Source organism: Dipodomys merriami, unplaced genomic scaffold, assembly GCF_024711535.1.
Source record: "Dipodomys merriami isolate MVZ:Mamm:240054 unplaced genomic scaffold, mDipMer1.0.p SCAF_25, whole genome shotgun sequence".
NCBI lineage: Eukaryota > Metazoa > Chordata > Mammalia > Rodentia > Heteromyidae > Dipodomys > Dipodomys merriami.
This window is the reverse complement of record NW_027203937.1, coordinates 23429102-23444315: the sequence shown is the minus strand read 5'-3', so window position 1 is coordinate 23444315 and position 15214 is coordinate 23429102. Positions and strand designations below refer to the sequence as shown.

General features: G+C 43.8%; 1 protein-coding gene across 4 annotated transcripts in view; it reads left to right on the top strand.

Moving 5' to 3' along the window:
- Scube2 (signal peptide, CUB domain and EGF like domain containing 2) overlaps nucleotides 1-15214 on the top strand; it is a 79173-nt gene that overhangs the window by 37604 nt on the left and 26355 nt on the right. Inside the window, exons 11-16 of one of the 4 annotated variants that reach the window (XM_070035274.1) lie at nucleotides 855-977; nucleotides 1423-1539; nucleotides 1773-1859; nucleotides 4019-4123; nucleotides 7741-7896; nucleotides 8316-8522. In XM_070035274.1, the coding sequence (XP_069891375.1) occupies nucleotides 855-977; nucleotides 1423-1539; nucleotides 1773-1859; nucleotides 4019-4123; nucleotides 7741-7896; nucleotides 8316-8522 (795 nt within the window). Of the gene's footprint in view, nucleotides 1-854; nucleotides 978-1422; nucleotides 1540-1772; nucleotides 1860-4018; nucleotides 4124-7740; nucleotides 7939-8315; nucleotides 8523-15214 lie in introns of all 4 variants that reach the window. The other 3 variants (XM_070035273.1, XM_070035275.1, XM_070035276.1) reach the window with 3 other exon arrangements.

Below are 15214 nucleotides of genomic sequence, written 5' to 3'. Positions count from 1 at the left end.
TGTCAGTCCATTTAGCAATAAATCCTTCGATCTTACAACCTTATGATTGAGAAGGCTGTGGCATAAATCAGAATTGATGTCAAGTGATTTGCATGCCACTCTCTTGTCCATCAGACCACTCAATATTCAGAACCATAATCACTGAGAATGCTGTTCCCTGCTCCAGTTTAACTGACCAGGACCTCCAAAGTGATTGTAAGGATTTGAAGTATGTAGAACTACCAATTGGAATACTTCCTGCTCTTCTCATGTCCTGAGCTTAAGCAGAATGGATAGTTGTGCTTTGTTATAGATTGAGTTGTCTCCCTTCTCCACACATTCCCAGCATGGCTAAAAACACACTCTACCAAGAAATCCCAATGAGAAGGGACCATTATGATGTGAATCTGGATTTAGGTAGCACCACCTTCCAACCTGAACTTAGTCTCAGGTTGATGGGGACAGTGTACACCATTTCCCTTCTTTGTATCTCACCTGTGGAAATGGTCAGATCTGAAGTTTTTATTCTAGCTGTCTGTCTCCCTTGGTGTGGAGCCCACAGATGTTAGAGTTTTAAATTAGAAGCCTATTCATTGTCTGAGTTTGAACATCTGAAAGTATAGTGTGGTTGGTCCCTTCTGTCTAGGGGGCAATGAATGGAACTTGAAGTCTCCCTAGCATACGTCAGTGGGGAATGGGATGTGGAACTAGCCAGCACTAAGTGCACACTGTGAAAGTCAAGGTCAACCGTGTGTGTGTGTGTGTGTGTGTGTGTGTGTGTGTGTGTGTGTGTGTGTGCGTGTGTCCCCTTCCTCAAGGGAGGATGGGTCAGCCCATGATATGCTGCTGTGACAGGGGACCATTTTGCTCTACAGATACCAACGAGTGCAGCATCAACAATGGGGGCTGCCAGCAGGTCTGTGTGAACACGGTGGGCAGCTACGAATGCCAGTGCCATCCTGGGTATAAACTCCACTGGAATAAAAAAGACTGTGTGGGTAAGGGGCGCCAGCCTATTGCGTGGGGCAGACCCAGCTATGGGGCTCACTGGGGGGGCAGAGAGTTCATGGCTCTGGGAGCTCCCATGTCCCACGGGGCCTGAACCTACCTGACTTTCTCCACTGAGCTCTCCTCCCCTCCGTCCCTGGCAGCAACTGCTCTTTAAAGAGTTTAAAAACAGGAGATACTTTGCAGGCTCTTTAGCATTTCTTTCTGTGCTTCTGCATAGGTTGAAATTCACTTCTGTTTTCCTGGTTGCTTTTCTGCATGAATACATAGCAGAAGGGAGCTTTTTAACCTTGGTGGGATATCAGGCCTGGCATCTGTTCTGCCTAAGTGTCTGCCTCTTTTTCTTGAGGCTTTTGGTATGTAGGATTCTGCCCTCCTTCTCCCAGTTGGAAATGTATTTCTCTTCCATAAGTTTCTATGTTTTATTCTATCTAGAAGTGAAGGGGCTCCTACCCACTAGTGGGTCACCCCACGTGTCCCTGCACTGCAGTAAGAGTGGTGGAGGAGACAGGTGCTTCCTAAGATGTCACTCTGGCATTCACCTCTCTTCAGGTGAGTGGGGCCCAGTCCCTAGGCAGAGATTCATGCCAGGGCCAGGCCTTGCCTGGAGGTATTAGATGCCCTCAAAGGGATTTCAGGTCACTGGCCAGATACCAGAACCCAGGCTTTGAGAGGCCATGTCATGGGCTCTTCTCTAATGAAGTTGGGGTGGGGGTGATTTTAGCTACTACCAGAATAGCCTGTAACTTGCTTACTCATTTGAAAACCTACATTCTGTCTGTCAGGACTGCAAGAGGCCTATTCTGTCACCTGCGGCTCTTCCTCTCCTCCCAGGAACAAACAGCAAAAAACAAATGACTCAGCTTTTGGGGGTAATTACCAAATCCGTATGACCTCTCTGGAGCTTATTGTGTGCAGTGGACTTCATTAGTGGGGCTCTCGGGCACTGGCTTTGTTTTCTTTCTTCCTAATCTCAATGCTGTGAGCATGTTACTAGGTGCTTTTGCCTGTAACTATGGTGCCTGAAATCTGACTCATCTGTGTAACAGATGTATACTAAGTGCCCACTGTGGGCTCCAAGGCCCTGTTCAGCCACAGTGGGTCATCGTGTTGGATAGAGCCTCACAGAACTCTGGAAACAGGAGACTCAGGTCTCCTAAACTCCTGCACCTCAGAGCACCTCAAAGGCCCAGCAGAAATGTGCCTGGGAGCTGAGTATTGGTAGGTCATGCCTGTAATCCTAGCTACACAGGAGGTTGAGATCTGAGGATCATGGCTCAAAGCCAGCCCAGGCAGGCAGGAAAGTGTGTGAGAACCTTCTCTCCAATAAACCACTCAGAAAAAGCCACTTGTATGGCACAAGTGGTAGAACACTAAAGAAGCCCAGGGACAGCATGCAGGCCCTGAATTCAGGCCCCAGGACTGGAAGAAATAAAGAAAAAAAATGTGCCTGGGGCACATGCTACTGATGCAAACTGGTTTAGGCAGAACAGGAAGAGCAAGGGCCCTGTCTCAAGAAAGGGGCCCAAACCCTTTCTAGTTTGTCAAAAGAAATCCAAAATGTTCAGAAGATCTTGTTTTCTTAGATGCACACACACTTGGCTATTATGTCATGAGAGTAAATGTCTGAAGAAGGCCCACATCACATCTTGATGTACATATCACATAGATGTGCCAAGCAGAGACTCAAAGCAAGACTGTAGCTGAGCAGTTAGAATATGCCAGCCATCATATTGCATGTATGGATTTAATCCACATGACAACTGAATCAATTTTATTATTATTATTATTATTATTATTATTATTATTATTATTATTATTATTATTATTATTTGGTCCGGTCGTGGGGCCTGAACTCTGGGCCTGGGCACTGTCCCTCAGCTCTTCAGCTCAAGGCTAGAGCTCTACCACTTGAGCCACAGCGCCACTTCCAGCTTTTTTTCTTTTTGTTTATGTGGTGCTGAGGAATCAAACCCAGGGCCTCAGGCATGCAAGGCAAACGCTCTACCACTGAGCCACCTTCCCAGCCCCTCAATTTTATTATTATCCTCATTAATCACACAGAGGAATGGAGTCTTGATGAGGTGAAATAACTTACTCAGAATGACTCAGGTCAGAAACAGATGAACCAGGGTTTGAATCCAGACAGTCTGGATTCAGAGCTCTTTTCTCTACTGCCATTTTTATGAATGAAAATGAACCAAGCCAGAGAAAACAACCTGATGTGTAAAATCAAATCTCAGTGATGATTCCTTGGTGATTTGGGATTCCCCAAGAGTAGATGAGCACATAGTTCAAAGTTATCCAGTTCTGTCTATGTACTAGGCAGTAGGCTAAGCGCTCTCTCTCTCTCTCTCTCTCTCTCTCTCTCTCTCTCTCTCTCTTCTCTCTTTCACTGCATTATACCATTTAGTTTCCAGTTCAGATGAGAAAACTGAGGTGGGAGATTAAGGAAATTTCTTAAGTTCTTACCACAACACAAAGAGCTGGAATTCCAATTTAGGTCATGAGCTCCAGAACCTAAAATAGAATTAACACTGATTCTGGAAAGAGAACAACATCCCTTCAAAGTGGGACCCTGGCTGTCCCTCAGACCCTGAAAATCCTAACCACATCTATAGAGAGGCAGCTTCCTCAGCCCTGCCCTCCCCCCAACCCCAGGTATACAAACCTTCCCTTTCTTTCCATTTCCTTCAAGTTTTAGCCACACTTGAGCTAAAGGACACTTAGCCTTCCTTCTCAGGAAGACACAAGAATGACCTCATCTTTGATCTCACTGCTTTGGGATCCTCTTTTTATTATATTTGAACATTTGATTTATCTGTCCCATGAGTAGATAAGAATAACTCTGAAGAGACTATAGGTGTCCCCAATGCTTAGGGTAATGGGCACTTTATGATCCGAACACTTCTTGGTCTCAGGTAAGAGATGCATGGAGGGATCCAATCAACGGCTAGCTCACCAATACTCTCCTAGTGTTTCCATTCCTTTGCCTCTGAAGATAATTTTTCTTACTTATTTCTTTCTGAAGATGTTGCCACCATCAGGACAAGTGTAACATTTAAACTAAATGAAGGCAAGTGTAGTTTGAAAAAGGCTGAGCTGTTTCCTGAGGGTCTGCGACCAGTACTACCAGGTATGGAACCAGATGACTGGTTAGGTTGGAAGCATCCTTGCCATGTGGGAAAGGGGCTGTGACATGCGCACTGATGGCAGACCCATACGCACTTAGGATGAGATGCAACCATTTAGTATTCCTAGGACTTTGTTCATTAGAGGAAGCAGAGCTGGCTTTGCACATTTGCACAATTCGGGGTCACTTGGAGGGGGGCTTCCTTCATGATATAGTTGGTGAAGCTCTTGGGAAACATGTGAGTTCACAGGAGTCAGTAAGGGCTTAGAAAAAATTAGCAACTTATGGTCATGTTGGGTTGAATTTTCTAGGTCTTAGCAGTTTGAAATACAAGCCAAAGAAATGAAAAAAAGGGAGGGGGGAGTTGGCTCAGAAGTGATAACTTTGATGAACAAAGATGTAATGTCCAGCATTCCTGCTGGTCTAGTATTTTGGAAGCTGTGACTTCGTTGGCTTCAGCAAAATGTAAACCTTCCAAGTGTAACTGACCTTATTGAAACAGGCAGAACCTAGTCCTCTTCTTTCTTCCTTAGCTCCATTTCCAACATATTTCAGATGATAATTTTAGAGATTAAAAAAAACCAAGGTTTCATGTATCAGGTTTCTTTCCTTAATCTGCTCTCAAACCATACAAATAAGCATAAGGCTCTGTAGTCACCATTTTTTGCATGCCAGTGGGGCCTGAACTCAAGGCCTGGGCACTGTTCTTCAAGTCTAGCACTCTGCCACTTGAGCCATACCTCCACTGATGGCTTTTTGGTAGTTAATTGAAGAGTCTCACAGACTTTTCTACCTGGGTTGGCTTCAAACAGTGATCCTCAGATCTCAGCCTCCTGGATAGCTAGGACTCTAGTCATTTGTAACTATTAAGCTCATTCTTGGTACCTCCATTTGATGGAATTTTATCCAGCTATTGACTATATTTATTCAAAGAATATTTAATGACATAGAGAAATGTTCTTGTTATATTACTAAGAAGGAAAAAGTGGTAGTAAAAATACTACTAATACAATGCAAATTGTGTATGGAAACATGAAGTAGAAAAGGATCTCATTAGTAGAGGATATAGTTGATGGGTGAATTTTACTTTTTTTCTGCATTTTCCACTTTTATACTTTTTTTTTGTCAGTCATGGGACTTGAACTCTGGGCCTGGCTGCTGTTCCTGAACTCTTCAGCTCAAGGAAAATATTCTCCCACTTGAGCCACAGCACCATGGACTTTCCTGCTGGGGCTGGCTTTGAACCCTGATCCTCAGTTCTCATCCTCCTGAGTAGCTAGGATTACAGGTGTGAACCACTGGAGCTCAGCTTAAACTTTTAAATTTGGAGGAAAGTGCTATTTTAAAATGTATTTGGGGGCCGGGGATATAGTTCAGTGAGAAGAGTGCTTGCCCACCATGTGCAAGGCTCTTAGTTTGATCGCCAGCACCAAAATCCAACCAAAAAAAAAAAAAAAAGCAAGATTTGATCAGAAGATTACTTAATGGGATTGTACCAAATTCTAACTTTTTAGTTTTGATAAATTTGCTGTTAATGTAACATGTGAACCTTAGGGGAAACAGAGTAACTATTATCAGTATATCAGGGTAACTATTATCAGTATCTTAGCAACTCTTCTATAACTTACTTCAAAATATCAGTGGCAGTGGCTCATGCCTGTCATCTTAGCTACTTGGGAGATTGAGATTGGGAGAACTGGGGTTCCAGCACAGGCCAGGGAAGAAAAGCAGAGAGACTTCATCTCAGTAGGAGACTCTGGGCATGGTGGCAAACATTTGTCATGTTGGCTACAATAGGAAGCAAAAAGTAGGAGGTTTGTGGAACAGGCATGTGCCTGGGCAGGAGGCAAGACCTCATCTCTGTGGGGAGTAAAATGTTTCTCTCCTCTTCTATTTCTCCCTACTTTAGCCCCACTATACTAAAAGCTTTATTTAAAAAAAAAAGGTAATCAGTGTAAAAAGGATGAGAGGCTGCTTAGCACTTGTGGTCATACCTGTAATCCTAACTACTCAGGAGGCTGAGATATGAGGATCAAGGTTTGAAGACAGCATTGACAGAAAAATCTAAGAGAGTCATATCTCCAGTTAACTAGCAAAAATCTAGAAGTAGAGCTATAGCTTAAGTGGTAGAGTTATAGCCTTGAGCAAAAAAAGCTAAGAGCTGGAGGCCCTGTTCAAGTCCAAGTATCACACTCATACACACACACACACACACACACACACACACACACACACACACACACACACACACACACACACACACACACACACAGGATAAAAGATGTGACTCAGTAAAGTCCCTGCCTATGAAGCAAGCATAAGGCCCTCAGTTTGAACCCCTGCACCACCCAGAAAAAAAATGTTTTGAAAATAGATGGAAAAAATTAAAAAAAATTAAAAATAAATATCAGTTTTAATATTTGAAGTCAGCTGTTTGAAAAGGCAGAAATAGATCTGTGAGAGAAAATATAGAAAGGAAACACATTTGCTTCTTTCCTTTGGCCTCTGATTATTGGTTGCTCAGAACATACTTGTAATAGTAAGGAAGAATGTGATATAAATAATTCTTCAATTCAATAAGGTAGGATTTTAAAATAGAGACAAACTGATTTTGTGGATATGGGGACCTGCTTTTTGGTTCGGTTTGGTCTGGTTTGTTGACAATCCTTAGTCATCAGATTCACTGGAAGTCATGAGGAAGAAGAGAAAGCCAAAGTCAGGCCAGAGCTGTGCAAAGCCCTGTCTTGCATCTTACTAAACATTCTGCTATCATCATAGATGGATTCATAGTACTGTCTTGTTCTGTTGATTCTTTTTATTTTTTGGCATTGATGCTGGGTCTTGAATTCAGGGCCTTGAGTTTTTGCTTAGTTATTTCTTTTTTTTTTCTTCCCTCAATGCAAAAAGTGGAGCCACAGCTCCACATCCAGCTTTGTGCTAGTTACTTGGAGATAAGAGTCTCATGTACTTTTCTGCCCAGGCTAACTTTGAACTCGATCCTCAATTTCAGCCTCTTAAGTAGCTAGAATTACAGATGTGAGCCACCAGAGCCTGACTCTGTTGACTCTTACTGTTATTTATCATTCCTGCTTATTTGAAAAGAGACACATCACTGTTGGTGTGTTTCCCAGCTCACCCTTTGTGTTGGAATTGCACCAAGAACCATTTGCCTAAAAGCAGGAGTGAGTTCCCTTTCTGCTGCTGCCTTCATACTCTGTTTGAAGCCTCAGCCCCTGCTTTGGGTCATTACAGCCCAGCTTTAGGAAAACCAACTGCGAGAACACACATGCTCCTCAGGAACACCACTGGCAGGGAATATGTCTTCCACCTCTATGCTGGTCAGTCAGAAACACACCCAGCCTTTATCCATGAAAAGAGTTTTCAAGCATCAGCTTATAAAGTTATATAGGAGGCAAACTGGCTCTTCAAAAGGAACATGTCATCAGGCTCCAAGCTGCGGGGTGGGGGGAGGGATGGGGACTTGCAGCGGCTCGGCATGTGGAGTTCATCATGTCATCCCTGGAGAATTGTTTTAATGAAATGTTTACTGAGCTCTAGCGAATGTTCAACTGAGTGCTTTGCCAGGACTTGGCTTCCGATAACTTTGTTTCTCCATACAGAGAAGCACAGCTCAGTAAAAGAGAGTTTCCGCTACGCAAACCTTACATGCATCTCCAGCAAGCAAGTCCCGGGAACCCCTGGCCGACTGAGTGCCCCTAAGGACATGTTTATCACTGTTGAGTTTGAACGTGAAACTTACCCAAAGGAGGTGACAGGTTGGTCTGAAAGGCGTCTAAGTGGCCAGGCTTCTCTCGCAGGTTACTTGTTTTGTCTTTGCCTTTCATTTTTCATCATTCCTGGGGATGGAAGGGCGGGTGGTGGTTGTTAAGACAAACACTGAAGTATCTCCTGTTTTATTATCACACACACATACACACACACACACACACCCAACTACATTGAATTGATTTTCACAACCTAATGGTTTTCTCTTCTTCATCAAAACCCAAAGCTCCCACTTGGGTTCACAAATTTGTGTTTAAATCAAATGCTGCCCAGCCTGCTAGGTGTCTACCTCCAGATCTCTCCCCTTCCTGTAACCCAGGGTGTTGGTGGGTCCCGTGGCTGGTCTGGACACCCTAGCATGCTGCGGCTTGACTGCTATCCCTTGCTCCTGTCCCTCTTGTCTCGGTAGCTTCTTGTGATCTGAGCTGCCTGGTGAAGCGGACAGAGAAGCGGCTGCGGAAGGCCATCCGCACGCTCAGGAAGGCTGCTCACAGGGACCAGTTGCACCTCCAGCTCTCAGGCATGGACCTCGATGTGGCTAAAAAGTCTCCCAGAACATCTGAACAGCGGGCAGAGTCCTGTGGAGGGGGCCAGGGCCATGCGGAGAACCAGTGTGGTGAGTAGTCAGGCCATTCTTGTGATAGATCTGCTTTAAGCTCTATAGACACTAAAGATCACTTCCTTCTGGCTCACAATCTGAATGTCCTTTCTCATCTGATAACTGTCACGCCATGTCCACTGTGCCTACTAGACCAGAAGCTGCCTGGGACTAGCTTGAGTGTGCCTGACTTGTGGTGGGCACTGAAGTCAGTATTTATTGACCTGAAGGACAGAAGGGAAGAGGCAGGGTTAGAGAGAAGAAGGATGCTGCCCTGTGAGGCTCTGAGAACCTTCAGATCACTGTGCCCAGGCTTGGGCAGGACCCGGGACTATGAGGTGACCCCAAGTCTTATCCATATTTTATCATCACCATTCCTGTCAGCCATCTCTCTTTGGCTTGACTCTAGGTGGGAATAAATAACTTTCTGTACATAGTTTTGTGCAGGAGACAAAACTGGAGGCTAATCAGGTGCCTTGTGAGATCCCTGATCAGGCCAAGGCTCCTCGTAGCATCAGTTACATGCTATATTGGTGTGTGTGTGTGTGTGTGTGTGTGAGAGAGAGAGAGAGAGAGAGAGAGAGAGAGAGAGAGAGAGAGAGAGAGAGAGACAGAGACAGAGACAGAGACAGAGACAGAGACAGAGACAGAGACAGAGACAGAGAGAGACAGAGAGCGTGAGAGAGAGAATTTCAGAGAAAATTTCAATTCTGTATATTAGATAAACCCAGCAAGTGGTTTCACAACATAATTTCTACTGGTCTGTTTTAGTTTTGGTTTGGTGTTTTTTGTTTTGTTTTGTTTTGTTTTTTTGTTTTTGGGGTCCGGTCGTGGGGCCTGAACTCTGGGCCTGGGCGCTGTCCCTCAGCTCTTCAGCTCAAGGCTAGCGCTCTATTGGTGTGGTTTTTTAGGGGTGAGTTTTGAACTTTGTTGTGAGAGACTATTCTGGGCAATTGTGGAAGATACTACCCAAAAGTTTTAGATTGGGAAAGCTAGGGGTCTCAATTTATAGAAATATTGGTCATTTATTGAGTACTTATCTATTAGAAGCCACACTATGGAGCTCTGTCTCTGCATTAGCTTATTTAATTCTAATGGTGACCTTACCAGGTAGGGCTGATTATGTGTATATAACAGATGAACAGACAGAAGCTCAGAGAACTAAGTTCTCTTGCTCAAGATGTTATTGATACAATTCAAAAACCGGTACTCTGGTCTCAAGTAATGTAAAGTTCGATAACTAGTCCCCTCCAGGAGAAATAGATGTCTTTTCTGAAGTGTTAATAGAATCATGAGGCCAAAAAAGTGAGATTAAGTGGGAGTAATGTCAATGTTTCTGAATAAGCAAAGCCATGCCCAGCTTAGATCCGAAGAATTGTCACCAGCAGTGCCACAGTTCCAATCTGTTTCTTCACCAAAGCTTAGTGAGAATCAGGTATAACTGTACCCAAGGGGCTGTTTGCAGGATAGTTTCAACTTTTTTTTTCTTGGGTCAGTCCTAGGGCTTGAATTCACGGTCTGGGCACTGTTATGGGGCTTTTGTGCTCAAAGTTAGTTCTCTACCACTTGAGTCACAGCTCCACCTTGAGCTTTTTTATTGGGTAATTGGAGATAACAGTCTCCCAAACTTTCCTACCAGGTCTCGCTTCAAACTGCAACCCTCAGATCTCAGCCTTCTGAATAGCTAGGATTATAGGCATAAGCCATCAGTGCCTGGCTAATTTTGACTTTTAGTCCAGCTGATTTTGTTAACTAAAGGAAGATAAAGATAGTGAAGACCAGGAGAAGGAGGAAGGAGAAGAGGAGGAAGGAGAAGGAGGAAGTGGAGGGGGAGGAGGAGGAGGAGGAGGGGGAGGAGGAGGAGGGGGAGGAGGAGGAGGAGGAGGAGGAGGAGGAGGAGGAGGAGGAAGAAGAGAGTTGGTTCGTTCTCATTTTAAATTTTAAGACCTGGGCCGGGCGCTGGTGGCTCACGCCTGTAATCCTAGCTACTCAGGAGGCTGAGATCTGAGGATCGCGGTTCAAAGCCAGCTTGGGCAGGAGAGACCGTGAGACTCCTATCTCCAATAAGCCACCAGAAAACCGGAAGTGGCGCTGTAGCTCAAGTGGTAGAGCGCTCGCCTTGAGCTGAAGAGCTGAGGGACAGCGCCCAGGCCCAGAGTTCAAGCCCCACGACTGACAAAAAATAAATAAATAAATAAAATAAAATAAAATTTTAAGACCTGGCACTGGTAGCTCATACCTGTAATCCTAGCTACCCAGGAGGCTGAGATCTGAGGATTGTGGTTTGAAGCCAGCCTAGGCAGAAAAGTCCCAGTGAGACTCTTAACTCCAATAAACTACTCAAAAAAAAGCTGTTAAGTAGTTCTGTGGCTCAAGTGGTAGAGTGCTAGCCTTGAGCACAAAGAAGCTCAGGTACAGCACCCAAGCCCTGAGTTCGAGCCCCAGGACCAGCAGAAAAATAAAATAAAATAAAACAAATAAAAAATTCTAAGAGTTCCAGATTTCTTATCTTACCAAAATGGTTGTGAGAGCTGGCTGTGACTGCCCTACTTTCTAGGGTGAGTTAAAGAAACTGTCGGAGCAGGCAAACCTTCCTTCCAATCTCTCTGAATTAAATTGCACTTACCTTGCTTTCCTGTTAGGATGAAGCTTTGCAGATTCATCAAGCAGTCTGTCTGGCTAGTTTAAAAAAAAAAAAAAAAGGACAAAGGAAAAAGTAGTAAAGGACAGCAGACCCATCCAGGGAGACTGTTACCAGTACTGCAGGGAGCAAAAGCCCAGAATAAGGAACAGGAGTTACCTACAAGAGCTTCATGACCCTGACAGCCTGTGGTGGGCAGAGGACAGAGGGCTGTGTCACTGTTGTATGTGAATGTGTTCCGGAGATGCCTGTCATGCTCAGTTTGGTGGATCCGTGTCAGAGAAGCAATATGTCTTCTCTCAAGAGCTCCCCCTAACACGAGATGAATGTAACAGCCCACATGGGACCACATCAAGTCTACCCTGTCTGACAGAAATGTTTCAGATTTTACTGTGTAGGGATTACTAGTAACATTGCTTCTTTCTGCTACGATTATATAAATTAGAAGGGATTTTTACCCAGAAGGCACATGGTGGTAGTGGTGTGTGTGTGTGTGTGTGTGTGTGTGTTGTTTGTGGTTTATGTGGTGTTTTCTGAACTTGTATATATAATGGACACAAGCTTACAAGAGTTCTTGGTTCAGTGTCTGTTGTTCTTGTTACTATAATGAAATAAGGGGAGTTGTGTAGCATTTTTTTTAAGGAGGTTTATGTGGTTCATGGTTCTGGTGATTCAAAGTTAATGGGCTTCATCTGGTGATAGCTTTCTTTGCTGGAAGAGTCTAGAGATGGCACAAATCATGACACAGTGAGAGAATATGGCACACACCTGTGTTTCTGCTCTTTATTCCTTTTTTCTGTCTTATTTTATTTGAAGTAAGGTTCCACTAGTTTTCCCAGACTCAACTTGAGCTCCTGGACTTAGGAGATCCTTCCCATCTTGGCCTCCTGAGTAGCTGACCTTCCTTTCTCTTCCAAAACCTTCAGTGTTCAAGCACAGGAGCACAATCCTGGTGACATCATCTAATCCTAATCACCTTCCAAAGGCTCCCTCTCAAAGCACTCATTTAATTTCTCACCTTCTTTATATCTCATGATGGGGATTAAATTCAACACAGAAACATGTGTAGACATTCACCACATCCAAGCCATAGCAGAGTTCCAAGAAAGTGTCTTGAGTGACTTAGAAGCAGAAATAGAACCATTACATTAATCTCTTTATATATTAAAAAATGTTTTTGGTACCAAACCTGGGGCTTGAACTCAGGGGCCCGGACACTGTCCCTATGCTTTTATTTTGCTCTTAATATATATATTTTATTGTAAAGATACTGTAATGAGGGGTTACAGTTACATCAGTAAGGTAATGAGTACATTTCCTATGGAGCATTGTTACTCCCTCCTTTATTTTTCCCCTGCCATCCCTTTCCTCCCTACTTCCCCAACTCCTCCCTCTCCTCACCCACAAAGTTGTAAAGTTCATTTTTAACATCCTGTTTTGTACATCTCATTGTTACAATAGGGCATCCTATATCCTTATGTCAGCATTTTGTTATTTCCCTTCCCCATCTCTATGCTTTTTTGTTCAAGGCTGGTGTTCTACCACTTGAGCCTCTTTTGGATTTTGGGTGGTTAATTGGAAATGAAAGTCTCTCTTTCTCAGACTGGTTTTGAACCATGATCCTCAGATCTCAGGCTCCTGAGTAGCTAGGATTACAGGAATGAGCCAATGACCCCCACCTTCACATCTGTTTCAGTGCACATATTAAAATGAAATTTTATTCATTCAGCCAATGTTTATTAAGCTTCTACCGGATACCATTCTAGGTGCCAGGAATCCATCAATGAAAAAGACAAGCAATCTTAGCTTTTGGGGAGCTTTTAATTCCACAGGAAGAAGAAAGGTAGCTAACCTGTAAATAAGAACACAGCACTGGCAGGCAGTAACAAGGATGGGAGAACAAGTCTGCAGAGTGGACTGGAAAGTCCCCAGGCAAGGTAAAGGATGAGAGGAGGCTATGAAAAGGCTTCATAGCAAAGTGTCAAGGGAAGAGGACCAAGCCAGGGGGAAGAGAGTTCCAGGTAAAGACAACAGCAAGTAAAATGCCAGAGGTACCAGAAGGAAGCCCAGGATGATGAGGGCTGAGGGGAGGGAAGCAGGACTTAGAGCAGTAGCAGAGACCCAGGTTACTCAGGGAATAGGAAATCAGTAAGTCTACTTGAAAAATACCTTAATATAATTTAAATACTTCTGTGTATTGTGTTTAGTGACTTCTATGTATTGTGTAATATATGTGATATAATACATATGACATCAGGCTAACAGTGGAGATCTATCTTTTCTTTCCTTCCCTCCCTTCCTCCCCTCCCTCCCTTTTTTTCCTTCCTGCCTTCTTTTTGCCTCTCCTTTCTTTCCTTTCTCACTCTTCTTTCTCTCCTTCCTGTCTTCTTTCTTTTTCTCTTTATCCTCTCTCCCTCTTTCTCCCTCTCTCTCCCTCCCTCTCCCTCTCTTTCCTTCACTCCCTCCCTCCCTTCCCCCCTCCCCTCTGTTGTGGTGCTTGAACTCAGGACCTGGGTGCTGTCCCTGAGCTTTTTTCACTCAAGGCTAGCAGTCTACCACTTTGAGCCACAGCTCCACTTCTGGTTTTTGAGTGGTTAATTGGAGATAAGAGTTTCACAGGGGGAAAAAAAAAAAGAGTTTCACAGGGACTTTTCTTCCCAGGCTGGCTTCAAACTGCAATCTTCCTGAGTAGCTAGTATTAAAGGCATGAGCTGCCAGCCCCCAGCTCCCCCCCCTTTCTTTTCTTTTTTTCTCTCTGTTTCTCTCTCCCTCACTTCTTTTCTTTTCTCTTTCTTTCTTTCTTTCTCTTTTTCTCTTTTTCCTTTTCTCTCTTTCTCTCTCTCTTCTTTCCTTACTTTTTTTTTTTTTTGTTATTTGTGGGGCTTGAACTCTGGGCCTGGGCACTGTCCCTCAACTCTTCAGCTCAAGTCAGTGCCACTTCTGGTTTTCTGGTGGTTTGTTGGAGATAAGAGTCTCACGGACTTTGCTTGACTGGGCTGGCTTTGAACCATGATCCTCAGATCTCATCCTCCTGAGTAACTGGGATTATAGGAGTGAACCACTGGTGCCCGGCTTGCTTGCTTCTTTCTTTCTTTTTCTTTCTTTCTTTCTCTTTCTTTCTTTCTTTCTTTCCTTCTTTCTTTCTTTCCTTCTTTCTTTCTTTCTTCCTTTCTTTCTTTCTTTCTTTCTTTCTTTCTTTCTTTCTTTCTTTCTTTCTTTCTCTTTCTTTCTCTCTTTCTTTCTCTCTTTCTTTCTCTCTTTCTTTCTTTCTTTCTCTCTGTCTGTCTGTCTGTCTATCTTTCTTTCTTTCCCAGTACTAGAGCTTGAACTCAAGTCCTGGGTACCTTAGCTTTTTTTTTTTTTCTTTTTTTTTGGGTCCGGTCGTGGGGCCTGAACTCTGGGCCTGGGCACTGTCCCTCAGCTCTTCAGCTCAAGGCTAGCGCTCTACAACTTTTGAGCCACAGCGCCACTTCTGGCTTTTTATTTTTTGCTTATGTGGTGCTGAGGAATCGAACCCAGGGCCTCGAGCATGCAAGGCAAGCGCTCTACCACTGAGCCACCTTCCCAGCCCTACCTTAGCTTTTTTGCTCAAGAGTAGTGCTCTATCACTTGAACCACAGCTCATGTCTAGCTTTTGGGTGTTTGACTGGAGATAAAAGACTCATGGGCTTTCCTGTCCAGGCTGGCTTTATGATTCTCAGATCTCAGCCTACTTATAGTCATGAGTTACCACTATCCCACTCTGTGGTTTTTGAGGGCTTTTTCCCACCCCCATTTATTTTGCAGTGCTGGGATCAAACCAAGAACCTTGCAATACTAAATAAGTGCTCTACCACTGAGTTACATGAACATCTATATTTTTAAGACATCCGTGTATGTTAGACTTACACCTGTTATTCAAATTGAAGTTATTCCTAATTTTTCTATTATACACAGGGCACTTATTAATATCCTTTTTTGTGTACATGCCACTATATATAAGGCTAGACTATAAATGCTGGGTCACAGAACTTTTCTATGAAGAACATTAAGATATTGTCAAATCACCTTTCAAAAACCAATATCAGTG